Below are 27,264 nucleotides of genomic sequence, written 5' to 3' on the forward strand. Positions count from 1 at the left end.
TACACAGACGTTTGATGTATTCATGATTTAGATTAGACTGTTATTTGCATTATTATTATCACTGTGATTTATTATGACAGATCCTTTGTTACTTGTCTTCACAAGAATATATATTTGTTTTCCTATTTTTTGTCCTCTAAACCTAGGTGCATCTTATGCATCATCTTATGGGACGAAAATACAGTAATTTAGAATGGAATATTATATATTATATAATATAATATATAATATATATATTATAGCAGAAAATAAAAAGTCCTTCAGCTGAAACAACGTGTGTGTGTGTGTGTGTGTGTGTGTGTGTGTGCGTGTGCGTGTGCGTGTGCGTGTGCGTGTGCGTGTGCGTGTGCGCGTGCGTGCGTGCGTGCGTGCGTGTGTGTGTAAAATGTACCCTTTATGAACAAGATTCTTCAAAGACATAAATATTGAGTAGTGTAGAAAATGTAGAAATGTAATTACTTATATGTAAGCAAATAAAATTATTAGCCAGACAAAATAATAGCTATTATTTCTCCCTCTAGCAAAGAACAATGGTACTTATATCTGAAAATCAAAATTCAGGAGAGGAGCCAAGGACACTTAATGGGAAGCCAGAAATTCAGCTTAATGAAGCTAGCAGAGACTGCAAATGGTTGTTGAAAGAAGGCAATGAACTGGAAGTAGAAGACCATGAACAAGATAAACTGCTGTTGCAGGGAATAGGGGATCCTCTTCCACAATTGCTTGCTGTTATGCCCTCCATAAAGCATTGCATTAACTCTGACACTAATGATTTTGGCATGTTGGAAGAATGGGAAGAATATGATGACTTTACTGAACTTTCTGATACAAGAAGTATTGCATCGGATGATTCATTTTATCCACCAGACACCGAGACCAGAGGCTGGTGTCATGGTGAGGAAAATAAAAACAATGAGGAGTATGATTATACAGGGTTTGATAGTGACAGTTTTAATAGTCAGGAGGACATTTCAAGTCCTGAACCACTTTCTCTGTTCAAAGCTTGCAGTAGTAACAATGCAATTATTTTGAGGGCCCTTTTACGGCAAGGTCTAACGTTGGAAGAGGTCTCTGAAACAGACAGAAACAACAGGGTGAGTGTGAAAGAATATGTCATACGACTTTTGTATCAACTACTAAAATAACAGCTTTAAAGGTGCCCATTAAAGGTACTAATTGTAGAAAACAATTGTATTTTCAGTCACATTATTCTGATCGTATAGTATGAAAATAACAAAGCTAGTGTCCCAATCAAGCCTGAATGATCGCATTATCGATGATTTTCTTAAAGAACTTGTCAAGTAGTGAGGCTGAATTGTCATAGATACAGCATAAAGCTGGATTTATTAACCACTTGCCGACCGCCCACTACCTATGGGCGTCGGCAAAGTGGCACCCCCCAGGACTGTGTAATGCCGATCGGCGGTGGTACCTGGGGGACTGAGTAGCCGGGGATCGCATCTGCCGGCATTAGGCTCTGCCCACCCATGACATCCACCGCCGGCCAATTAGTAGAGCCGACGGGTTGTTAACCCCCAATCTGCCCCATACAAAGTGTATAATACACTTTGTTAAGCTAACAAAGTGTATTATACAGGCTGCCTTCTGCCCTGGTGGTCCCAGTGATAGAGGGACCACCAGGGCAGGAGGCAGCCCTTCTAGTAAACACCCAAGCACACCGATCCTGCCCCCTGATCGCCCACAGCACCCCTCAGACCACCCATGACCACCCCCTCAGACCACTGTTTGCACCCAATCACCCCTCTAATCACCCATCAATCACTCCCTGTCACTATCTGTCAATGCTATATTTTAGATTAGGTCCTAAACTGCCCCCTGGGGGCTCCTGATCACCCCCCACACCCTCAGATCCTCCTCAGACCGCCCCCTGTGTACTGTATATATTTATTCTCCCCTGTAATCACCCACTGATCACCTGTCAATCACCCATCAATCACCACCTGTCACTGCCACCCATCAGATCAGACCCTAACCTGCCCCTTGTAGGCACCTGATCACCCACCCACACCATCAGATCTCTCGCAGACCCGCCCTCAGATCACCTCCCAAGTGCATTGTTTACATCTGTTCTCCCCTCTAATCACCCACTGATCACCTATTAATCACCCATCAATCACCCCCTGTCACCACCTCTCACTGCTACCCATCAGAGCAGACCCTAATCTGCACCTTGCGGGCACCCAATTACCCGCCCACACCCTCAGACCCCCCTGATCACCTCACTAGTGCATTGCTTGCATCTATTCTCCCCTCTAATCACACCCTGATCACCTATCAATCACCCCGTCACCCCCTGTCACCACCTGTCACTGCTGCCCATCAGATCAGACCCTAATCTGCCCCTTGCGGGCACCCAAACACCCACCCACACCCTCAGATCGCCCTCAGACCCCCTCTGATCACCTCCCCAGTGCAATATTTACATCTGTTCTCCTCTCTAATCACCCATCAATCACCCCCTGTCACTGCTACCCATCAGATCAGACCCTAATCTGCCCTTGCGGGCACCCAAACACCCGCCCACACCCTCAGATTGCCCTCAGACCCCCCCAATCACCTCCCAAGTGCATTATTTACATCTGTTCTCCCCTCTAATCACCCACTGATCACCCATCAATCACGCCCTGTCACCACCTGTCACTGCTACCCATCAGATTAGACCCTAATCTGCCCCTTGTGGGCAAACAATTACCTGCCCACACCCTCAGATCACCCTCAGACTCCCCCTGATCACCTCGTCAGTGCATTGCTTGCATCTATTCTCCCCTCTAATCACACCCTGATCACCTATCAATCACCCCGTCACCCCCGTCACCACCTGTCACTGCTACCCATCAGATCAGACCCTAATCTGCCCCTTGCGGGCACCCAAACATTCGCCCTACACCCTCAGATCGCCCTCAGACCCCCTCTGATAACCCCCCAGTGCATTATTTACATCTGTTCTCCTCTCTAATCACCCATCAATCACCCCGTCACCAACTGTCACTGCTACCCATCAGATCAGACCCTAATCTGCCCCTTGCGAGCACCCAATTACCCGCCCAAACCCTCAGATCACCCTCAGACCCCCCTGATCACCTCCCCAGTGCATTGCTTGCATCTATTCCCCCCTCTAATCACACCCTGATACACCCATCAATCACCTCCTGTCACAAAGAGTTGTGGTCAATGGATCATACTCAAAATGGGAGACTGTTAGCAGTGGGGTCCCACAGGGGTCTGTACTGGGTCCAGTGCTCTTCAATTTATTTATTAATGACCTAGTAGATGCAGTAGTGAGCAATGTTGCTATTTTTGCAGTGTCATATTGCAACAGGATCTGGATAGGATGGCTATATGGGCACATACATGGCAGATGAAATTCAATGTTGAAAAATGTAAAGTCATGCATTTTGGTCGTACCAATGGTCTAGCACCATACAAAATAAATGGGATACAGTTGGGGACATCAAACTTGGAGAAAGACTTAGGAGTACTCATCGACAACAAGTTAAATAATCGTACTCAATGCCAAGCAGCTGCAGCTAAAGCTAACAAAATTTTGAGATGCATTGAAAGTGAAATAAAAACTCGAGATGCTAGCATAATATTGCCCCTGTTTAACTCTCTAGTAAGGCCACATCTGGAATATGGAATTCAGTTCTGGGCACCACATTACAGGAAAGATATTGCAGATTTAGAGCAGGTGCAGAGACGAGCAACAAAATTGATACGTGGGATGGAAGGTCTCACTTACCAAGAAAGGTTAGATAAACTGGGTTTATTTTAGTCTAGAGAAAAGACGCCTTAGAGGGGATCTAATTAACATGTATAAATACATCAGAGGGCTATTGCTGGCCAATAGCTTGGCGGATGAGCTTTTTGTCCCTAGGCCTTCTCAAAGGACTAGAGGACATGATCTGCATATGGAGAAAAAACGTTTTAGCCATTTATTTAGGAAAGGGTTCTTTACAGTAAGAGTGATTAAGATGTGGAATGCATTGCTACAGGAAGTCGTTATGGCAAACTCTACACCTGCATTTAAAGGGGGCTTAGATGGTTTCCTTGCGTTGAAAGACATCCATGGCTACAATTACTAGGTAATGCCTAATGATGTTGATCCAGGGATTTTATCTGATTTGCCATCTGGAGTCTGGAAGGAATTTCTTTTCCCTTTTGGAGTTAATTGCACCATGCCTTGTAAGGGTTTTTCGCCTTTCTCTAGCTCAACAGGGATATGTGAGGGAGCAGGCTGGTGTTGTATTTTTCTCTCTGGTTGAACTTGATGGACGTATGTCTTTTTTTAACCAAAATAACTATGTAACTATGTAACCACCTGTCACCCCCTAGCACACCTACCCATCAGATCAGGCCCTAATTTTCCCCGTGTGGGCTCCTGATCACTCGGCCAACCCCTCATAACCCCTTCCGATCACCTCCCCATTGCATTGATTGCATCTATTCTCCCCTCTAATCACCCCCTGAGACACCCATCAATCTTCTCCTGTCACCACCTGTCACCCCCTAGCACTCCTATCCATCAGTTCAGGCCCTAATCTGCCCCCTGCGGGCTTCTGATCACCCGGCCAAATTCTCACCCGCCCCACTGCAGTGACAGAATTTTTTTTTCTGATCATTGCTGGTCTCTATGACTTAATTGTGGCCGAGACCAACCGTTATGCCACACAATACGCAACCACCATTCCAAGAAGCTACCATGCCCAGCCTTTTCGGTGGAAACCACTCCAAGTTTCCAAACTTAACATTTTTTGGGGCCTTCTCCTTAACATGGGTCAAGTCAAAAAGAATGTATTGCGGTCTTATTGATCTACGCACCCAATACATCACATGCCGTTGTTCTCTGCTTCCATGTCCAGGTCACGATTTGAGAACATCCTGCGCTTCCTGCACTTGAAGTGCCAATACAACCTGTCATCTAAGAGGCCACCCTGCTTATGACCGGTTCCACAAAACTCGGCCCCTCATAGACCACCTGTCATCAAAATTTGCAGATGCTTATACCCCTGAACAGTCATTTTGAGGCATTTGGTTTCCAGACTACTCCTCAGCCTAGGTGCGCTAAGGGGCCCAATGTCCTATGAGTACCTTTAGGATTTTACAAGTCATTTTGAGGCATTTGGTTTCTAGATACTCCTCACGGTTTAGGGCCCCTACAATGCCAGGGCAGTATAGGAACCCCACAAGTGACCCAATTTTAGAAAGAAGCCACCCCAAGCTATTCAGTTAGGTGTATGGTGAGTTCATAGAAGATTTCTTTTGTCACAAGTTAGTGGAAAATGACACTTTGTGAAAAAAAAACCAATAAAAATCAATTTCCGCTAATTTGTGACACAAAATAAAATCTTCTATGAACTCACCATACTTCTAACGGAATACCTTGGGGTGTCTTCTTTCTAAAATGGGGTCACTTGTGGGGTTCCTATACTGCTCTGGCATTTTAGGGGCCCTAAACCGTGAAGAGTAGACTAGAAACCAAATGCCTCAAAATTAGCTTGGATACTGTTTCTAGGAATTCATTTTCAGTTATGAATGCTCCAAGCATGTTCCAGATTATCTAAAGAAGGTAAGTAGATTTTTTTCAGATAATAACTTGTATTCAGATGTCTAGGTTTATCAGAATTGTATAGCACCTAGCAAATAGGCTGGGCACAGTTGTAGATGGAATTCTGGGCAAACAGCAGGTGGGTTTTGTGAAAAACTCAAGATAACATCTATGCTGCAACCAATCTGATCCATATATGTAGGAAGAGGGGAGTCAAAGCAGTAATGTTTGCAGTTGACACAGAAAAGGCTTTTGACCGACTTTCAAGGGACTTTGTCTTTGCAACTCTGGAGAGGTTTGGCTTTGGTTTGAATTTTATTAATATAATAAAAAGATTGCATATGAATCAAAGGGCCGGAGTTGATGTTAATGGATGCATTGCCAGAGTTTTTGATATTAGGAATGGGTTTAGACAGGGATGCCCACTGTCTTCCTGGTTATTTAACTTCAGTCCAGAAGCAATTATTCAACTAATTCAGAATGACAATATGGTAAGAGGAGTTAAAACTAACAAAGATGAGTTTAAAATACTCGCATATGCTGACGACTTATTATTAACCTTAACTGATCCGGTACAATCTATTGATAGGTGTAAGGAATAGTGTTGATCGAACACCCAGATATTCAGGCTCAGGTCGGCTCGAACATGGTCCGGATGTTCGGAATATTCGGCCTAACACCGAGCCTAATTGAAGTCAATGGGGACCAGAGCATGCCTGAAAAAACTTGCAAAATGAGGGAAACTTCTGCAAAATGGGTTGGAAATGGGGGGGGGGGGGGGCATTTACACATAGATCTTAGGCTCAGAATAAAAGCAGGGACTCATGTTTGCAGAGCAGTGCGCCAATTATACTTGACTGCCAATAAAACAAATAAAACTCCCAAAAAAAGGCATACATGTATGGGGGAAAAAACGGCACACTTAAGGCCGATGCAGTTTATCGCCATGCATTTATAAATTTTATACAAATGAGATCCTGAAAAGCTGTCCTACTACCAATGGGACCGGCAACGCTAACCCAGCACACATGATGGAAGAGGAGGTACAGGAGAGCAAGGCCACGCTTTGTGACACAACCCAGGCCTTGCATGAGGACAAAATGCAGGCTTAAAGCAATGCATTTTGTCACCATGCATTGATAAATATAATAGAAATGAGATATTCCTGAAAACCAGTCCTACCAATGGGACCGGCAACGCTAACCCAGCAAACATGATGGAAGAGGAGGTACAGGAGAGCAAGGCCACGCTTTTTGACACAACCCAGGCCTTGCATGAGGACAAAATGCAGGCTTAAAGCAATGCATTTTGTCGCCATGCATTGACAAATATAATAGAAATGAGATATTCCTGAAAAGCAGTCCTACCAATGGGACCGGCAACGCTAACCCAGCACACAGGATGGAAGAGGAGGTACAGGAGAGCAAGGCCACGCTTTGTGACACAACCCAGGCCTTGCATGAGGACAAAATGCAGGCTTAAAGGGGAACTGAAGAGAGAGGTATATGGAGGCTGTCATGTTTATTTCCTTTTAGACAATACCAGTTGCCTGGCAGCCCTGCTGATCCTCTGCCTCTAATACTATTAGCCATAGCCCCTGAACAAGCATGCAGCAGATGAGGTGTTTCAGTGGTTCAGACTTATAAGTCTGATCTGACAAGACTAGCTGCATGCTTGTTTCTGGTTTTAATCAGATACTACTGCAGAGAAATAGACCAGCAGGGCTGCCAGGAAACTGGTATTGATTAAAAGGAAATAAACTTGACAGCCTCCATGTAGCTCTCTCTTCAGTTCCCCTTTAAAGCAATGCATTTTGTCGCCATGCATTGATAAATATAATAGAAATTAGATATTCCTGAAAAGCAGTCCTACCAATGGGATCGGCAACGCTAACCCGGCACACAGGATGGAAGAGGAGGTAGAGTAGAGCAAGGCCACGCTTTGTGACACAACCCAGTCCTTGCATGAGGACAAAATGCAGGCTTAAAGCAATGCATTTTGTCGCCATGCATTGATAAATATAATAGAAATGAGATATTCCTGAAAAGCAGTCCTACCAATGGGACCGGCAACGCTAACCCAGCACACAGGATGGAAGAGGAGGTACAGGAGAGCAAGGCCACACTTTTTGACTCAACCCAGTCCTTGCATGAGGACAAAATGCAGGCTTAAAGCAATGCATTTTGTCGCCATGCATTGATAAATATAATAGAAATTAGATATGCCTGAAAAGCAGTCCTACCAATGGGATCGGCAACGCTAACCCGGCACACAAGATGGAAGAGGAGGTAGAGGAGAGCAAGGCCACGCTTTGTGACACAACCCAGTCCTTGCATGAGGACAAAATGCAGGCTTAAAGCAATGCATTTTGTCGCCATGCATTGATAAATATAATAGAATCTAGATATTCCTGAAAACCAGTCCTACCAATGGGATCGGCAATGCTAATCCGGCACACAGGATGAAAGAGGAGGTAGAGGAGAGCAAGGCCACGCTTTGTGACACAACCCAGTCCTTGCATGAGGACAAAATGCAGGCTTAAAGCAATGCATTTTGTCGCCATGCATTGATAAATATAATAGAAATGAGGTAATCCTGAAAAGCAGTCCTACCAATGGGACCGGCAACGCTAACCCAGCACACAGGATGGAAGAGGAGGTAGAGGAGAACAAGGCCACGCTTTGTGACACAACCCAGGCCTTGCATGAGGACAAAATGCATGCTTAAAGTGAACCTGAGGTGAGAGTGACATGGAGGCTGCCATATTTATTTCCTTTTAAGCAACACTACAGAAGAGGGAAACCGAGAGCCCAATATAGTGTAGTAAGTACTGCAAAAATGGATATATGTAAAGAGTACAATATATATACTCACAAGACAGGGTTACCTCCAGGCAACCACTGTATAGGCAGGTGAGGAGATTATCCTGTCCCCACTCAGGAATAAGAAGTCGCTCTCTGTAGACAGGAAAAAAGGGGTACCAAGGGTGGATAATTAATATAATGTAGAAAGAACAGAGGCGCCAGCAAGATAAAATCAGGTAATAAAATGTTTAAAAGTGCTTTGGAGGCAGTGGTGGACTATAGTGTCTGTAAGCAGACACTATAAACTGTCAGTTCAAATCTAAATAAATTTTATTGGCAAACTCCAAGGGGGTCGCAATGCGTTTCACAGGTGTAAACCTGCTTCCTCAGGCAATATAACATAGGAGCATACAACTAGGGACAAAGGCAAAAGTAGGTGTACATCAGAACCAAATCACTGTATAAAGATATAGTAAATAATATAGTAAATAAACATAGGCGTACCATATTAGTGTATTGTGTAATGTAGATAGAAACATATGCATGTATGCATGGTGTGTCTGTGGGTATGGGGGGTGGTGGAAGTGTGTGGGGGAGGGGGACAAAATAAACACGGGGGGGGGGGGGTGTTTGTGGGGGTATAGTGACTAATGATTATTTGTATGTGCAAACAGTATGAAAATAGTTGCAAACGTATGCATCAAACATAATGGTATGGCCAAAAAATTTATGTGAAACAAGGGGGGGGGGGGACCTGGGAGTATGTATGTGCAAACAGTATGAAAATAGTTGCAAAAGTATGCATCAAACATAATGGTATGGCCAAAAAATGTTTGTGAAACAAGGGGGGAGGGGGGGGGGGCTGGGAGTAGAGCTTATATGGTGGTGATAGGGATGGGGGGGGGGGAAGCTGATCAATACAAAGTAATCTAAAATGGACCTGAGCATAAAACAGGTCTAGGTGGATAATGGTGGACACTTTCTATAAGAGTGATGTGAAATAGACTTGGGTCGCTGTTGTGGTGGGTGCTAAAGTGTCTAGAAACGCTGTGTAGTGGGAAGTTTTTTAGTATATTACGTTTGTGTTGGCCTATTCTACTTCGTGCCGGTTGGGTGGTACGGCCAACGTACTGGAGGTGGAAAGGACATGATATGACATAAATAACATATCTAGAAGTACATGTGATGTGTTCCTTTATCTGGTATTCAATGTTAGTGGTATTGGAAGTAAACTTAGTGGTAGTATTATATTTCCATTTCGAAAGTTTTCACTACCACCCCTGGACCACCAATACACCATACAATCAATTCAAGAGAATTCATAGAAATTGCACAGATCTACATGACTACAACACCCAATCCGAAATACTCACACAAAATATTCCTGCCCCTCCCAAATAACCCAAAAAAACTAATAAAAGATGCCAAATTCAGAGCTAAGGTCCACAAGCCCCACACCACATCACCCAAGACCAACAGCCCCACTAAAGACAGCTACCCTCGTTTCATCACACGGTTCAATGCTCAGCATCCTCAAGTTCGATCTATTCTAAATAACAGATGGGAGATACTACTACAGGATCCCTACCTTCGTCCATTACTACCACCTACACCAGCCATCACATATAGACGAGCGCCCAATCTACGTAACATCTTGGCCCCTAGTCGCCTAGGCACAATATAAAAGACTATAAATCCACAAAAACAATTAACACCAGGATGCGCTCCCTGTAATAATGCCAGATGTTTAGCATGTACTTTCATTAATACTACCACTAAGTTTACTTCCAATACCACTAACATTGAATACCAGATAAAGGAACACATCACATGTACTTCTAGATACGTTATTTATGTCATATCATGTCCTTGCCACCTCCAGTACGTTGGCCGTACCACCCAACCGGCACGAAGTAGAATAGGCCAACACAAACGTAATATACTAAAAAACTTCCCACTACACAGCGTTTCTAGACACTTTAGCACCCACCACAACAGCGACCCAAGTCTATTTCACATCACTCTTATAGAAAGTGTACACCAAAATACCTTAGATGATTTTGAACGTTTAAAAACCAGAGAAATGTTTTGGATACAAATGTTGAGAACCCTTGTCCCCGAGGGCCTCAACGAACAATTAGAGAAAATCTATTGATCCAAATCTACCGCACAAAATAACCTTTTTATGCTGGTCGCCTCTTTTATCATACCTTCTCTCTTAATTTTAATGTTAATGTTCTGTTTTATCTTTATTATTCTTTTTATTATTATTATTATTTTGTCAGCATTTATTCCATACTCCAATGTTTTATCTATGCTTGCATCCTGATTGTATGTTAATTTTCCTTACTCACATCAGCATTTATTCCTTACTTCAATGTTTTATCTATGCTTGCATTCTGATTGTATTTTAATTTGCCTTACTTACATCAGATACTGTAATTTAATTTTCTAATTCATTTATACTATACGACACAGCTCATAACAATATCATGGAGTCTCATGTTATATCTTCCTGTTATCCTTTTTTTTTTTTTTTTTTTTTCCAGCAGGGGTCAGTATACCACCTGTAATGATCAGTGTTTAGTAAGCAGAGAGAATCTGATTATTGGCGATCTGCAGTATCACCAATAATGCAGATGTCACCTGATTATTGATGATCTGCAGAATCACCAATAATGCAAGTGTAACTAACCTCTGGATACCGTAGCAGAAAGAATAACAATCAACATGTACAATATACAGGACTGTGGAAATATCCACCACACGGTGATTCCTCAGAGGTGTGGTTACCTCTGAATGGGAACCCCGTGTGTGAGATCCTCGGCCCAAGTGAAGATTGGGATCTCAGCACCTGGCAGTAATCGTCTGCTAGGGCAGGCGTCTCGGAGAGGCAAGCCTCAGAGATATTCCACTGGGGAAAAGAGAAAGGTCAGACAGGCAGAGGTTCGGCAACAGAGAGACAGTAGCAGTACAAGAACAGAAGGCTGATTCAGAGTCCGTTAAACAGGCAGGGTCGGCAACTAAGAATCAGATAGGCAAAGGTACAAAATCAAGAAGAGGAGAGAGTAGTCAGGGATAGCCAAAGTCAAGACACAGATAAATATGCAATACAATCCTAGACTGAGGTGTGATGTCCTTGATATCAACACCAGGGAACTGAGCTAAGGTCTGAGCGTTTACACCTAAGTATTCACGACAGCAGACAGTGAGCAAATGACATCTGTGGGCTTAAATGCTGAAGCCCAGTTCCACCGGCCCGCCCAGGGGGCTGGAGCCGAAGTCAGCATGTGATTGGCTGGCTAAGGTCAGCTGATCGTCGGATCAGCTGACCTGTCTCCTCAGGGAATAAAGATCCTGCCGCCTCGCACGCGTGCGCATGACCCTCCGCCTCTGAATCTCTGAGAGGCCAGGTCCCCGGTCAGCGCACGCCCGCACACGGAAGTCCGCCGGCTGAGTAGCAGGAACCGCCGCCATCCTATCAGCCGCGGCGGTGCCTGCCCTGCTCTGCGCCGGTGGCTCCGTGTGAGTTTCGGAAACCGCCGGCTGGGAAGCGGAGGCTGCCGCCATGCTGCCCTACGCGGCAGCGGCTCCGCTATTGTTCACACCACCATTGTGATACCCTACATCACACATATACACACATCCTTGCTTTTTTCCTTTTCTTTTCTATTTTGTACATTTAATGTAATTTCACCTTTGCATAACAAATCCTTCCCTTTATTTATCCTCATGGTGAAAGTATTATAGACCTGGGCTTCATTAGTAGCCCATACTTTACTCTTTACAAACAAAGGGCAAGATGCCCTGGAGCAATATGGCCACAAAGGCACTTCCTCTTTTGTCACATCCAATCAGCAACACTCCCCCATTCTGGAGGGAAACCACCACACTGCCCCACTCACTGATTGGACAGGAGGCGTGGCTATCACACTATTTAATCCACAGTTTTTGGACACCTTGGCACTGAGGCGCCAGGTGTTACCCGGACCTTTTACTGGTAAGTGCTTGACCAAATTTTGTTTAATTCATCTCTGCCTATCTTACTATTCACATCATTATCATCCTAGACCTGTTTTATGCTCAGGTCCATTTCAGATTACTTTGTATTGATCAGCTTTCCCCCCCCCCCCCATCCCTATCACCACCAAATAAGCTCTACTCCCAGGTGTCTCCCCCCCCTCCCCCCTTGTTTCACAAACATTTTTTGGCCATACCATTATGTTTGATGCATAGGTTTGCAACTATTTTCATACTGTTTGCACATACATACTCCCAGGTCCCCCCCCCCCCCCTTGTTTCACATACATTTTTTTGGCCATACCATTATGTTTGATGCATATGTTTGCAACTATTTTCATACTGCTTGCACATACAAATAATCATTAGTCACTATACCCCCCAAAACACACCCCCCCCTGTTTTCCTTTTGTCCCCCCCCCCCCCACTTCCACCACCACCCATACCCCATACCCACAGACACACCATGCATACATTCAGATACTTCATATTCTCCTACATCTTCAAAACATACTGGTACAAAAACATACAAGTCAACTGGTTTCCCCCAAACAATCCAATAGTGAAAATATTAGTATATGACTATGGCAGGGATTAGATTGTGAGCTCCTCTGAGGACAGTCAGTGACATGACATTGTTCTCTGTAATGTGCTGCAGGAGATGTCAGTGCTATATAAATACATAATAATAATATGGTAGGACATTACACTATGACTATGGTAGGATTAGATTGTGAGCTCCTCTGAGGACAGTCAGTGACATGACTATGTACTCTGTACAGTGCTGCAGAAGATGTCAGTGCTATATAAATACATAATAATAATATGGTAGGACATTAGACTATGACTATGACAGGGATTAGATTGTGAGCTCCTCTGAGGACAGTCAGTGACATGACTATGTACTCTGTACAGTGCTGCAGAAGATGTCAGTGCTATATAAATACATAATAATAATAATAATAATAATAATATGGTAAGACATTAGACTAGGACTATGGTAGGATTAGAGTGTAAGCTCCTCTGAGGACAGTTAGTGACATGACTATGTACTCTCTACAGTGCTGCAGAAGATGTCAGTGCTATATAAATACATAATAATAATATGGTAGAAGATTAGATTATGACTTTGGCAGAGAATAAAAAGTGAGCTCATCAGAGGGCAGTCAGTGACATGACTATGTACTTTGTAAAGTGGTGCGAGTGATGAATGCGACAAAAAACCTGGTGCTGTTCCCCCAAATGTATAAATGTGCCCCAATGTGTGCATTTATACATTACCTGTCCTGTGTTGTTTATCCCACACGGTGCGCATCCGTCTTCAGCTTCTTCCTGTTCCATTTGTGGCTCACATGCCACCAGCATATAGTGTGTGACGCATGTGTGATGTCACGTGTGCTAAATGCCAGCGGTGTGTGAAGCACAAATGGAGGAGCTGAAGACATAGGGGCACAGCATGGTGGGCAACACAGGACAGGTTATGTATAAATACACACTGGGGGCACATTTATACACTAGGGGGTGGCGGCGGATGCAGCAGAAGCAGGGGACTTGTCTGATTCCCAAGAGATGTCATGCTAAAATCGAAGGGGAATCGGTCTAAGGTGTATGGGCACCTGACAGATCTCTCTCTAATCAGATTGGATAAGAGAGAGATTTGTCTCTCTTGGTGAAATCTGCCCATCATCTCTAGATGTATGGCTGCCTTTACTCTAGCATGGTAACATTGGCACACTGCAGTGTCATTTCTGTAAGTCCACGTCCTTATTTGTCTTGTCTTGTCTTATCAGTACTGGGAGTGAAGGGGGTAGGGAGAAGCACAGAAGGCTGAATGGCTTTACAGCCTGTCTCCCTCACTTCCAGAGTACAGGTTCAGGATGGAGGAAGGGCGCAGGGCTTCTCTCTCACATAAATACCTTTTGCCTTCCGTGTTAGAATTCAATTCTCCATCAGCCAGCCATGCTTGACTGAGCGGCTTGCTGGGGGAGCAGCTGGATGACATCACTGACAGAAGTCAGCTAAGAAGAGTTAAAAAAACAAACAAGGAACTGTCTACCAATCTTACTGTCTAAACGAAGTATGACTCCTTATTAGGTGCACTCTTTCAGAACAACTGTGCAAAGAGCTTTTTATCTCCCCTCCCTTAGCTGTGTCTTGCAGGACAGTGGAAAAAAAAACTTTTTTTCCCTTAACTGTCTGAGGATTGGAATGTCTTTGAAAGCGCCCTATCTTGACCTGATGACCTGCCGCTCAGAGGCTCCCGCCTCTCCGGCCTCTGTGTTGTCCCGGCCCTGCAAAGGAGATATTTCTGAAAAGCAGTCCTATTCCTATCTGAGACCGGCAATGCTAACCCAGCACAGATGTTCATGGTGCTTGGTCGGGGGGTGTTGCGAAGTCGGTTCCAATCCACGATTTATTCATTTTTATTTGTGCTGTGGAGAGGCGGATACGCCTATCTTTAACGATGCCTCCGGCAGCACTGAAACAACGTTCGGACATAACGCTGGCAGCAGGGCAAGCCAGCACCTCTATTGCGTACAGTGCCAGTTCATGCCAGGTGTCTAGCTTAGAGACCCAATAATTAAAGGGGACTGATGGATCGTTGAACACGGCTACGCCATCTGACATGTAGTCCTTGACCATCCTCTGCAGGCGAGCGGTGTTGGAGGTGGAATTGCACGAATGCTGTTCTGTGGGCTGCTGCCTGGGTGTCAAAAAAACTTTGCCACACCTTGGACACTGCCAATCCCTTGTGGGCACTAGCTGCATCTTGTGTTGTTCTTTGCTCCCCTCCTAGTCCTGGCTTAGCGGAAGTCGGCGTGGCTGGAGGAGGATGCAAATCTCACCAATTTCTCCACAAGGGCCTTCAGGTAATCTTGCATTTTTACCTGTCTGACACTTTCTTCAATCAATGTTAGAAAATTTTCTTTGTACCATGGATCCAGAATGGTATAAACCCAGTACTCCACATCCACAGAATTCGGACAATGCGCGGGTCGCGTTCAATGCAGCCTAACATGAACTGAGCCATGTGGGCCAGAGTCCCAACAGGTTGCTCATCATAATCTTCATGTTCTGTGCTTGCTTGTGATGCACCATCACCAGCATCATGCCCACCTTCTTCCTCGTCTTCTCTTGCCCATTCCCGCTGAATTGTGGAAGTCAAACGTGCACAGCCATGTCCCTCGGCAATGGAGGTATCCATGTCCTGCTCCAAATCCAGCTGTTCCTCATCCTCTTCAACATACAAGGGACCAGCAGTTCCTGAGGCAGATTGCCTGATGTGGATAATATCACGCTGTGCGGTGTCCTCTCTGAATTCCTCCTCTTCCATCCTGATTGCGTCTTCCTTTATCTACAACATTGATTTCTTCAGTAAACACAGCAGTGGTATTTTAATGCTGACTAATGAGTTATCACCGCTCACAAGCAACGTGGATTGCTCAAAATTTTGGAGGACTTCGCAGAGGTCCAACATGGTGGCCCATTCTGAACCACAAAAGTTTGGCAGCTGAGTGCCTCGGTACTGCTCCATCAGGTACTGGACTACTGCACTCTTCTGCTCGCAAAGGCGTGCTATCATGTGCAGCATCAAATTCCAGCACGACATCCCACACCAAGCGAAGGTTAGGTAGACTGAATCGCTGCTGCAACTTGGTGAGTGCGGCCGAAGCGGTACTGGATTTGCGAAAATGCTTTGCCACTCGTCGCACCTTCTGCAGAAGATCCGCCACGTCTGGGTATGTCCTCAGGAACCGCTGAACCACTAAGTTCAGAACATGGGCCAGGCAAGGGATGTGTCTCAGCTTTGCCAACTGTAACACGCTAATTAGATTGCTCCCATTATCACACACAACCAGGCCTGTCCAGCGGTCCCAGCCACAACTGGGTCTGTTTCTGTATTCCCTTCCAAATTTCAGCACCTGTTTGCTGCTTATCTCCAAGGCAGATCAGCTTTAATAAGGCCTGCTGACGCATGGCAACAGCTGTGCTGCATCGCTTCCACGCACTTATTGCTGAGTTAGCGCTGCCGGATGAGGTAGAGTTTGGAGAGGCGGTGGAGGAGAAGGAGCCAGAGAGGTAGGTGCTGTCATCAACTCGTAGGGATGCAGGTCCGGCTATTTGAGGTGTTGGCAAAACCTGTGTCATAGCGGGTGAGGTGTCGCTCCCAGGCTCCACAAGGTTCACCCAGTGCACCGTAAGGGAGATGTACCGACCCTGGCCAAACGCACTCGTCCACATGTCAATGGTGAGGTGAACCTTGCAGGCAACTGCAGTTTTCAGGCTTCGGGTGATGTTTGCAACAACGTGCTCCTTTAATGCTGGCACGGCACAACATGCAAAGTAGTGGCAGCTGGGAACCACGTAATGTGGTATGGCCATCGACATCATGGATTTGAAGCTCTCTGTCTCCACCACTCTATATGGCAGCATTTTGCAGACCAGGAATTTGGCAATGCTGGCTGTTAGTGCCATGGCCTGGGGGTTGTTTGCTGGCAATTTTCTCCTGCGCTCCAACATCTCCGGGACAGACAACTGAACAGTAGGCTCTCACTCTGAAGGGCAGTTGGTTGTTGTCGTCGATGACTGGAAACAGTCAAGAGCACTACTGCTGCGACTGACATCGGGTACTGATGGTTGGCCAACACGTAATGGCTGGTCTGCTGAGGAAAGTCTGGTGTCCAAAATGGAGGCAGTGTTGCTGGGGGCTGGAAGCGAGCCGGTACCCTGGCCTTGTGTGTCTGCCCACAGATTGCGATGTTTGGCTTCCATGTGCCGGCGCATGCTGTTGGTGGTGATGTTGTTGACATTTTTTCCCCTGCTCATTGTGGTCCTGCACACCTTGCAAACCACCTTGGTTACATCCTCCCTGCTGTCATCAAAAAAAGACCAGACTTTCAAAGACCTACTGCTTTGCTGGGGAGTTTGGCGCATGCCTCTTTTGCGTCTCACTTGTGCGTTTGTTGTGTTCGATATTCCCTGTATACTTTGTGGCACAACATGAACTCTTGCAGCAGTGGGTTCTTCAGATGACTCATCTGTAGTGCTATCCCGACAGCGATGGCCTGCTTCCCATGTTGGGTCTGTGAACTCATCGTCCGTAACCTCCTCTTCCATCTCGTGTGTGCACTGGACTAGAGCTCCTCAGAACAACCTCTGTGCACCTCAATCCCATCTCTTCCTCATCTTGGCAGACCTCCTGCGATTCAAATTCCTGCACACATTGCGAGATTTGGGTGTCTTCGTCCTCGCTTTGCCATTTAGTAATTGGTGCATTTTCAGCATCCACTGCTTGTGAATCCAGGCACAACATTTGTGGCTATTCCGTTGACCTTTCACAGATGCAAGGTTGCACATCTGGGGGGGGGGGAGAATAGCTCCTGCGAATATCCCATTGTGTCATGGAACAATTGGTCGGACTCGGTATGTGACCGTTGTGTGAATGGTGACGGTGTAGCTAGCGATTGTGTCACATTTGTGCCCACTGGCTCCTTGTAGTGTTGGGCGAACATCTAGATGTTCGGGTTCGGGCCGAACAGGCCGAACATGGCCGCAATGTTCGGGTGTTCGAGCCGAACTCCAAACATAATGGAAGTCAATGGGGACCCGAACTTTCGTGCTTTGTAAAAAAAAAATTAGCAAAAAGAGCTTATAGTTTTTGAGAAAATCGATTTTAAAGTTTCAAAGGGAAAACTGTCTTTTAAATGCGGGAAATGTCTGTTTTCTTTGCACAGGTAACATGCTTTTTGTCGGCATGCAGTCATTAATGTAATACAGAGAAGAGGTTCCAGGAAAAGGGACCGGTAACGCTAACCCAGCAGCAGCACACGTGATGGAACAGGAGGAGGGTGGCGCAGGAGGAGAAGGCCACGCTTTGAGACACAACAACCCAGGCCTTGCATGAGGACAAGAAGCGTGCGGATAGCAATTTGCATTTTGTCGCCATGCAGTCATAAATGTAATACAGATGAGAGGTTCAATAAACAGGGACCAGAAACGCTAACCCATCACAGATGTTCATTGTTCATGTTACTTGGTTGGGGTCTGGGAGTGTTGCGTAGTCGTTTCCAATCCAGGATTGATTCATTTTAATTTGAGTCAGACGGTCTGCATTTTCTGTGGAGAGGCGGATACGCCGATCTGTGATGATGCCTCCGGCAGCACTAAACCAGCGTTCCGACATAACGCTGCTGCCGGGCAAGCCAGCACCTCTATTGCGTACATTGCCAGTTCGTGCCAGGTGTCTAGCTTCGATACCCAATAGTTAGTTGAAGGGTGCAGATGGATTGTTCAACACAGCTATGCCATCTGACATGTAGTCCTTGACCATCTTCTCAAGGCGATCGGTGTTGGAGGTGAATCTGCACGCTTGCTGTTCTGTGTGCTGCTGCATGGGTGTCAGAAAATGTTCCCACTCCAAGGACACTGCCGATACCATTCCCTTTTGGGCACTAGCTGCGGCTTGTGTTGTTTGCTGCCCTCCTGGTTGTCCTGGGTTCGCGGAAGTCAGTCTGTCGGCGTACAACTAGCTAGAAGAGGGGGAGGATGTCAATCTCCTCTTTAAAGTCTCCACAAGGGCCTGCTGGTATTCTTCCATTTTGACCTGTCTGACTCTTTCTTCAAGCAGTTTTGGAACATTGTGTTTGTACCGTGGATCCAGAAGGGTATAAACCCAGTAATTGGTGTTGTCCAGAATGCGCACAATGCATGGGTCGCGTTCAATGCAGTCCTAGGCCGAAGAGGTCATAGCCTAGGGTCACAAAAACCTGTTTATTTGGGCAATTTCAATGGTAGTGATGCTGACGTACATAAATCTCAGCCATGGCCGTTAGCAACGTCTGAATTGCAGGTAGAAGACATATTGTTAGACTTGGATTCCAAAGATGGGGTCTCTACATCTCTGCAAACCAGAGTTACAGGGCTCCAAAATTGGTAAAATCCCCCATAGGCTTTCATTGAGCCTACTATTTACCGTTCCAAAATCTCACACCATTTCAAAGGGCAATGGCTCAGCAGTGGCAAAACTCACCAGTCATGATCCCCCTAAGAGTCCCTACAATGCTAGAAAATTTGGTACTGCTGAGCCATTGCCCTTTGAAAAGATGTGAGATTTTGGAAAGTGAAATAGGGAGGCAATGAAAGCCTATGGGGGATTTTACCAATTTTGCACCCCTGTAACTCTGGTTTGCAGAGATGTAGGGACCCCATCTTTGGAATCCAAGTCTAACAATATGTCTTCTACCTGCATGAGACATTTCGTGAAATTCAGACGTTGCTAACGGCCATGGCTGAGATTTATGTACGTCAGCATCACTACCATTGAAATTGCCCAAATAAACAGGTTTTTGTGACCCTAGGCTATGACCTCTTCGGCCTAGGACTGCATTGAACGCGACCCACGCATTGTGCGCATTCTGGACAACACCAGTTACTGGGTTTATACCCTTCTGGATCCACGGTACAAACACAATGTTCCAAAACTGCTTGAAGAAAGAGTCAGACAGGTCAAAATGGAAGAATACCAGCAGGCCCTTGTGGAGACTTTAGAGAGGAGATTGACATCCTCCCCCTCCTCTAGCCAGTTGTACGCCGACAGACTGACTTCCGCAAACCCAGGGTGACCAGGAGGGCAGCAAACAACACAAGCCGCAGCTAGTGCCCAAAAGGGAATGGTATCGGCAGTGTCCTTGGAGTGGGAACATTTTCTGACACCCATGCAGCAGCACACAGAACAGCAAGCGTGCAGATCCACCTCCAACACCGATCGCCTGGAGAAGATGGTCAAGGACTACATGTCAGATGGCATAGCTGTGTTGAACAATCTATCTGCACCCTTCAACTATTGGGTATCGAAGCTAGACACCTGGCACGAACTGGCAATGTACGCAATAGAGGTGCTGGCTTGCCCGGCAGCCAGCGTTATGTTGGAACGCTGTTTCAGTGCTGCCGGAGGCATCATCACAGATCGGCGTATCCGCCTCTCCACAGAAAATGCAGACCGTCTGACTCAAATTAAAATGAATCAATCCTGGATTGGAAACGACTACGCAACACTCCCGGACCCCAACCAAGTAACATGAACAATGAACATCTGTGATGGGTTAGCGTTTCCGGTCCCTGTTTATTGAACCTCTCATCTGTATTACATTTATGACTGCATGGCGACAAAATGCAAATTGCAAAGAAGGGAGAAGGGTGGTATAGGGAGCACTGAGGCTAGTTACAAAATTACAAAATTTATTGAATGGATAAAGAAAGCTGCAAACAACAAACTTCATTCACACATTCCCCGTTAAAAACAGATCCTGGCCATGGATCTAATGAGGTAACCCGCAGTTCCACCAGGAGTGCACTCCTATCAAAAAAAAGGGCAAAACTGACATGTCAAAACGGTAATTCTTCGGGCCCCAAAAGCAGCTGGCCAGGTAGATAGGCAAATCCCAGAAGCAGGCAGCAAGGAAACAGGTTCTTCTGCACCAGCCTCTTGTTAATGCTCAACCCGTGTGCTGTACGTTGAAAGCAGCACGCCTCTATGCAGTTAGCATGTACACCCTCATTACAGACTCATTAATTGATGTCTAACCTCCACTCCACATATGTATAGGGCTTTTTGCTGAAGCCCCAAAGGAAAAACTCACGTGACCTAGGGTAGCTATGATGCGTGCATCTTTAGACCAGAGGAGCCAAGCCTCAATTGTGCGATGTCACTTTGTTGCTGGAGCCGGCCCTTAGATCCTGTGGCGCGGCCAAGTCCGTGTTAATGCATACGGCAGAAAAGGAGGAAGAGTGGCGGAGGCACGGGGAACGCTGGTGCGGCGTTGATGCGCTAAAGGCTTCCGGGTTACGCCTCCTCACGTGACGCGTTTCGTCACTATCCCGTGACTTCCTCTGAGGAAGTCACGGGATAGTGACGAAACGCGTCACGTGAGGAGGCGTAACCCGGAAGCCTTTAGCGCATCAACGCCGCACCAGCGTTCCCCGTGCCTCCGCCACTCTTCCTCCTTTTCTGCCGTATGCATTAACACGGACTTGGCCGCGCCACAGGATCTAAGGGCCGGCTCCAGCAACAAAGTGACATCGCACAATTGAGGCTTGGCTCCTCTGGTCTAAAGATGCACGCATCATAGCTACCCTAGGTCACGTGAGTTTTTCCTTTGGGGCTTCAGCAAAAAGCCCTATACATATGTGGAGTGGAGGTTAGACATCAATTAATGAGTCTGTAATGAGGGCGTACATGCTAACTGCATAGAGGCGTGCTGCTTTCAACGTACAGCACACGGGTTGAGCATTAACAAGAGGCTGGTGCAGAAGAACCTGTTTCCTTGCTGCCTGCTTCTGGGATTTGCCTATCTACCTGGCCAGCTGCTTTTGGGGCCCGAAGAATTACCGTTTTGACATGTCAGTTTTGCCCTTTTTTTTGATAGGAGTGCACTCCTGGTGGAACTGCGGGTTACCTCATTAGATCCATGGCCAGGATCTGTTTTTAACGGGGAATGTGTGAATGAAGTTTGTTGTTTGCAGCTTTCTTTATCCATTCAATAAATTTTGTAATTTTGTAACTAGCCTCAGTGCTCCCTATACCACCCTTCTCCCTTCTTTGCATTCATATCTTCTATAGGTGAGACAGGCTGTATATAAGGTTTGATATCCCGTACCCTTTCCTTTGCTGCAAAATGCAAATTGCTATCCGCACGCTTCTTGTCCTCATGCAAGGCCTGGGTTGTTGGGTCTCAAAGCGTGGCCTTCGCCTCCTGCGCCGCCCTCCTCCTGTTCCATCACGTGTGCTGCTGCTGGGTTAACGTTACCGGTCCCTTTTCCTGGAACCTCTCATCTGTATTACATTTATGACTGCATGCCGACAAAATGCAAATTGCTATCCGCACGCTTCTTGTCCTCATGCAAGGCCTGGGTTGTTGTGTCTCAAAGCGTGGCCTTCTCCTCCTGCGCCGTCCTCCTCCTGTTCCATCACGTGTGCTGCTGCTGGGTTAGCGTTACCGGTCCCTTTTCCTGGAACCTCTCATCAGTATTACATTTATGACTGCATGCCGACAAAATGCAAATTGCTATCCGCACGCTTCTTGTCCTCATGCAAGGCCTGGGTTGTTGTGTCTTAAAGCGTGGCCTTCTCCTCCTGCGCCGCCCTCCTCCTGTTCCATCACGTGTGCTGCTGCTGGGTTAACGTTACCGGTCCCTTTTCCTGGAACCTCTCATCTGTATTACATTAATGACTGCATGCCGACAAAATGCAAATTGCTATCCGCACGCCTCTTGTCCTCATGCAAGGCCTGGGTTGTTGTGTCTCAAAGCGTGGCCTTCTCCTCCTGCGCCACCCTCCTCCTGTTCCATCACGTGTGCTGCTGCTGGGTTAGCGTTACCGGTCCCTTTTCCTGGAACCTCTTATCTGTATTACATTTATGACTGCATGCCGACAAAAAGCATGTTACCTGTGCAAAGAAAACAGACATTTCCCGCATTTAAAAGACAGTTTTCCCTTTGAAACTTTAAAATCGATTTTCTCAAAAACTATAAGCTCTTTTTGCTAAAATTTTTTTCCTCTTGTACCCACTCCCAAGGTGCACATACCCTGTAAATTTGGGGTATGTAGCATGTAAGGAGGCTTTACAAAGCACGAAAGTTCGGGTCCCCATTGACTTCTATTATGTTCGGAGTTCGGCTCGAACACCCGAACATCGCGGCCATGTTCGTCCCGAACCCGAACATCTAGATGTTCACCCAACACTACACGTGACCCGTTCGGCCAATCACAGCGCTAGCCGAACGTTCGGGGAATATGGCCGAACGGTTTGGCCGAACACCATCAGGTGTTCGGTCGAACTCGAACATCACCCGAACAGGGTGATGTTCTGCAGAACCCGAACAGTGGCGAACACTGTTCGCCCAACACTAGCTCCTTGTTGTAACTGGCAGAGGACCTCGTGCCTGACAAGGATGGACTGGTGCTTAACCTGCTGCTGGACGCTTGAGAGGTCAACCAGTTCACTACCTGGTCCCATTCTTGTGGGTTATTGAGGGTTGTTTTTTGCCCGTACAAGATGGGCTGTATTGAGTGGGTTTTCTTTTTTGGTGCGCAAACACGTCCTCTACGTGAACCGTCAAGGGAAACACCACTTCCCCTGCCCCTCCCTCTTTCACTGGATTTCTTCATAGTAGTCGTTACTTGTCACAAAGTAAAATGAAATAAACTTTTTTTTTTTTTTTTATGGGCACAAGTTTTCCCAGCTAGCCCTGAAAGTACTGCTTTTTATGTAACACTAAGCAACAGTAAAATTCAATAAACTGTGTTTTTTTATGGGCACAACTGTTCCCAGCTGGCACTGAAAGTACTGTTTTTTTTGTAAACAATAAGCAACAGTAAAATTCAATAAAGTGTGTTTTTCTTATGGTCACAACTGTTCCCAGCTGGCACTGAAAGTACTGTTTTTTTTAAACAATAAGCAACAGTAAAATTCAATCAACTGTGTTTTTTTATGGGCACAACTGTTCCCAGCTGGCACGGAAAGTACTGTTTTTTTTTAAACAAAAAGCAACAGCAGGGTTGCTCGAATGTACCCAAATTTGATTTGAGTGCATTCGAATTCGGGTCCGGGGCAAATTCGGAATAGAATTCGATCACGATCACCGAATTCGATTTCGATTCGTGATCGGTAACTACATTCGCAGAAAAATTTGTGTTCATGAATTCCGATGGCCTTTTTTTTTTTTTTAAGGAAATCACATTTAAATAGGTGTAATTAAAAAAAAGAAATTGATAGAAAACTTTTTTTTCTGCATTTCTTGTTTATTCTTCTTCACCGTCTTCACCTTCTTCTTTTGTTCTCTCCATCTTTTTCTTCACCGTCTTCTTTTTCTGTTTTATCATCTTCTTTCTCATTATCAATCATTACTATCATCTTCATCATCATCTTCTTCACTTGCATCTGGTTCTTCAAGTTCCTCTTCTTCTTCACCTGGCTCTTCTTCTTCTGGTTCATCTGCAATTGGTTTTTCATCTTCTTCACCTGGTTCTTCTTCATCTTCTCCTTCTTCATCATCATCTGGTTCTTCTTCTTCATCATCTGGTTCTTCTACTTCTTCTTCAATCATCTGGTTCTTCTTCTTCTTCTTCTTCTTCTTTGTCATCATCTAGTTCTTCTTCACCTGGTTCTTGTTCTTCTTCACCTGGTTTTTCTTCACCTGGTTCTTCTTCTTCTTCACCTGGTTCTTCTTCTTCTTCACCTGGTTCTTCTTCTTCTTCTTCACCTTGTTCTTCTTCTTCTTATTTTTCTACTTCTTCTTCACCTGATTCTTCTTCTTCTTCACCTGATTCTTCTTCTTCTTCACCTGGTTATTCTTCTTCTTCTTTACCACCACCATCTTTTTTTTGTTTTGTGTTCATATTCTCCCTCTTGAATCCAACTTAATGTCTTTTCCCTTACAGAACTCTACTGTTGTAATTTTTTTTCTTCAACACTAGCATAGCTTTACTTCCCCTTTACTGTTCACCATATACATGCTGCCACTTGGAGAAATCATACAAAAACATGGCCTGACATATCATTGCTATGCTGATGACACCCAGCTATATTTGTCATTCAAACCTGATGTCACAGACCCTACTCCACAAATAAACGCATGCTTAGCTGAGCTTCAGGAGTGGATGAATAATAATTGGCTAAAACTTAATGCTGACAAAACTGAGGTTCTTGTTATCGAGGGCCAGGGCTCAACAGCAAAGCAGCTCCAGTCTCAACCAACACCGCTAAGGATAGGGAGCTCAGACCTGAACAACTCAGACTGTGTGCGCAGCCTGGGAGTACTGATTGATGGGAAATTAAGCTTCAGGAATCAAATCTCAGCTGTTGTGAAACATTCCTTCTTTCACCTAAGGAATATTGCAAGGATTAAACACCTAATTCCTTCAGAGGATCTTCCAACCCTAGTTCATGCCTTCGTCACATCAAGGTTAGACTACTGCAACGTCCTCTACACAGGCCTGCATAAGAAAGACTTACGCCGCCTGCAATTAATACAGAATACCGCCGCAAGGCTGTTAACGAGCCAACCCCGCCATTGCCACATAACACCAACCCTGAGCTCACTCCACTGGCTACCGATAAAATGGAGAATTCTGTTTAAGATTGGCTTACTGGCATTCAAATCCTTGCACAATCTGGGCCCTGGATACCTGAAGGACTTGTTGCAACTACATCACACCCCCCACAATCTTAGATCAAAAGAACGTAACACCTTGGTCACCCCCAGAGTCCACCTCAAAACCTTTGGAGACAGAGCCTTTTGTCATGCTGCCCCTACACTTTGGAACTCCCTGCCACACCCAATCAGGACAGCCCCATCCCTGGAAGCATTTAAGTCTAAACTGAAAACCTACCTTTTCAGTCTGGCATTCATGAACATCTGACTATCTCCTCTGTAACACAACCCAGCCTGAAACCCTGTATTAATCTGAGACACAGCTATGCGCTTTGAGTCCTATGGGAGAAAAGAGCTTTACAAATGTTATTGTATTATTGTATAGCTAAATTTGTGGCGTAATAGCTAGTGGCGCATGGCAGCAGCGCATAATTCTGTGGACCCTGGCGGTGGGAACACAGAGAGCAGGAGGATAAATACAGCGGGAGGAGGAGGAGTGACGTTTGGCACCAGGCAATGTATTCTGTGGACCCTGGCGGTGGGAATACAGACAGCAGGAGGATAAATACAGCAGCAGGAGGAGGAGTGACGTGTGGCAGCAGGCAATGTATTTTGTGGACCCTGGCGGTGGGAAAACAGACAGCAGGAGAATAAATACTGCAACAGCAGCAGGAGGAGGAGTGACATGTGGCAGCAGGCAATGTAACGGGGCCATGGTACCTAGCGTTGGTACCATGGCTGTAAATATACACCAACATCAGGAGGTTCCGGACTGCAGTTGTGAAGCCCACATTGTGTCCAATGCACAACTGGGACAGCACAGTTTTCAACCCAGACACCTCAGAATTATTTTTTTTTACAACAGTATATAGCTATTGTAGCGGCGTATTTTGTGGACCCTGGTGGTGAGAACACAGAAAGCAGGAGGTTAAATACTGCAGCAGCAGCTGGAGGAGGAGGAGGAGTGACGTTTGGCAGCAGGCAATGTAACGGGGCCAAGGTACCTAGCGTTGGTACCCCGGCTGTAAATATACACCAACATCAGGAGTTTCCGGACAGCAGTTGTGAAGCCCACATTTTGTCCAATGCACAACTGGGACAGCACAGTTTTCAACCCAGACGCCTCAGAATTTTGTTTACAACAGTATATAGCTATTGTAGTGGCATAATAGCTAGTGGCACATGGCAGCAGCGCATAATTCTGTGAACCCTAGCGGTGGGAACACAGACAGCAGGAGGATGAAAATCGGTGCTGCGTAATATGTTGGCGCTTTATGAATACAATAAATAAATAAATACATAAATAAATACATAAATAAATAAATAAATACATACAGCAGCAGCAAGAAGAGGAGTGACGTGTTGCAGCAGCAGGCATGTCACGGGCCATGGTACCTAGCGTTAGTACCACAGCAACTAAAGAAAAACCAGGCCAAATTATCAGGACCCAGGGACTGAAGGTTGATGTCAAAGAATAATTCCCAGGCACCTCATGTCCTCCTGTCATCGGCAACAGGTGCCTGGAACATGCCTTCAATCCAGGCCTGGTTGATCTTAAGGAATGTCAGTCTGTTCACGCCCTCTGTGGACAGACGAGATCGCTTCTCGGTGACCACGCCACCGGCCGCACTGAAGCACCTCTCGGACAGCACGCTGGAAGGGGGGGCAAGACAATACTTCCAGGGCGTACTGCACCAGCTCACTCCAGATGTGCAAGCGCTC

General features: G+C 45.8%; 1 protein-coding gene across 5 annotated transcripts in view; it reads left to right on the plus strand.

Moving 5' to 3' along the window:
• ANKRD33B (ankyrin repeat domain 33B) overlaps positions 1–27,264 on the plus strand; it is a 688,858-nt gene that overhangs the window by 139,182 nt on the left and 522,412 nt on the right. For all 5 annotated transcript variants that reach the window (XM_068236425.1, XM_068236428.1, XM_068236424.1 and 2 more), the window contains exon 2: positions 522–1,094. In XM_068236425.1, coding sequence (XP_068092526.1) covers positions 531–1,094 — 564 coding nt within the window. In that variant the 5' untranslated portion in view covers positions 522–530. The remainder of the gene's footprint in view (positions 1–521; positions 1,095–27,264) is intronic.

The sequence above is a fragment of the Hyperolius riggenbachi genome, chromosome 5 (genome assembly GCF_040937935.1).
Source record: "Hyperolius riggenbachi isolate aHypRig1 chromosome 5, aHypRig1.pri, whole genome shotgun sequence".
NCBI classification, from domain to species: Eukaryota; Metazoa; Chordata; class Amphibia; order Anura; family Hyperoliidae; genus Hyperolius; species Hyperolius riggenbachi.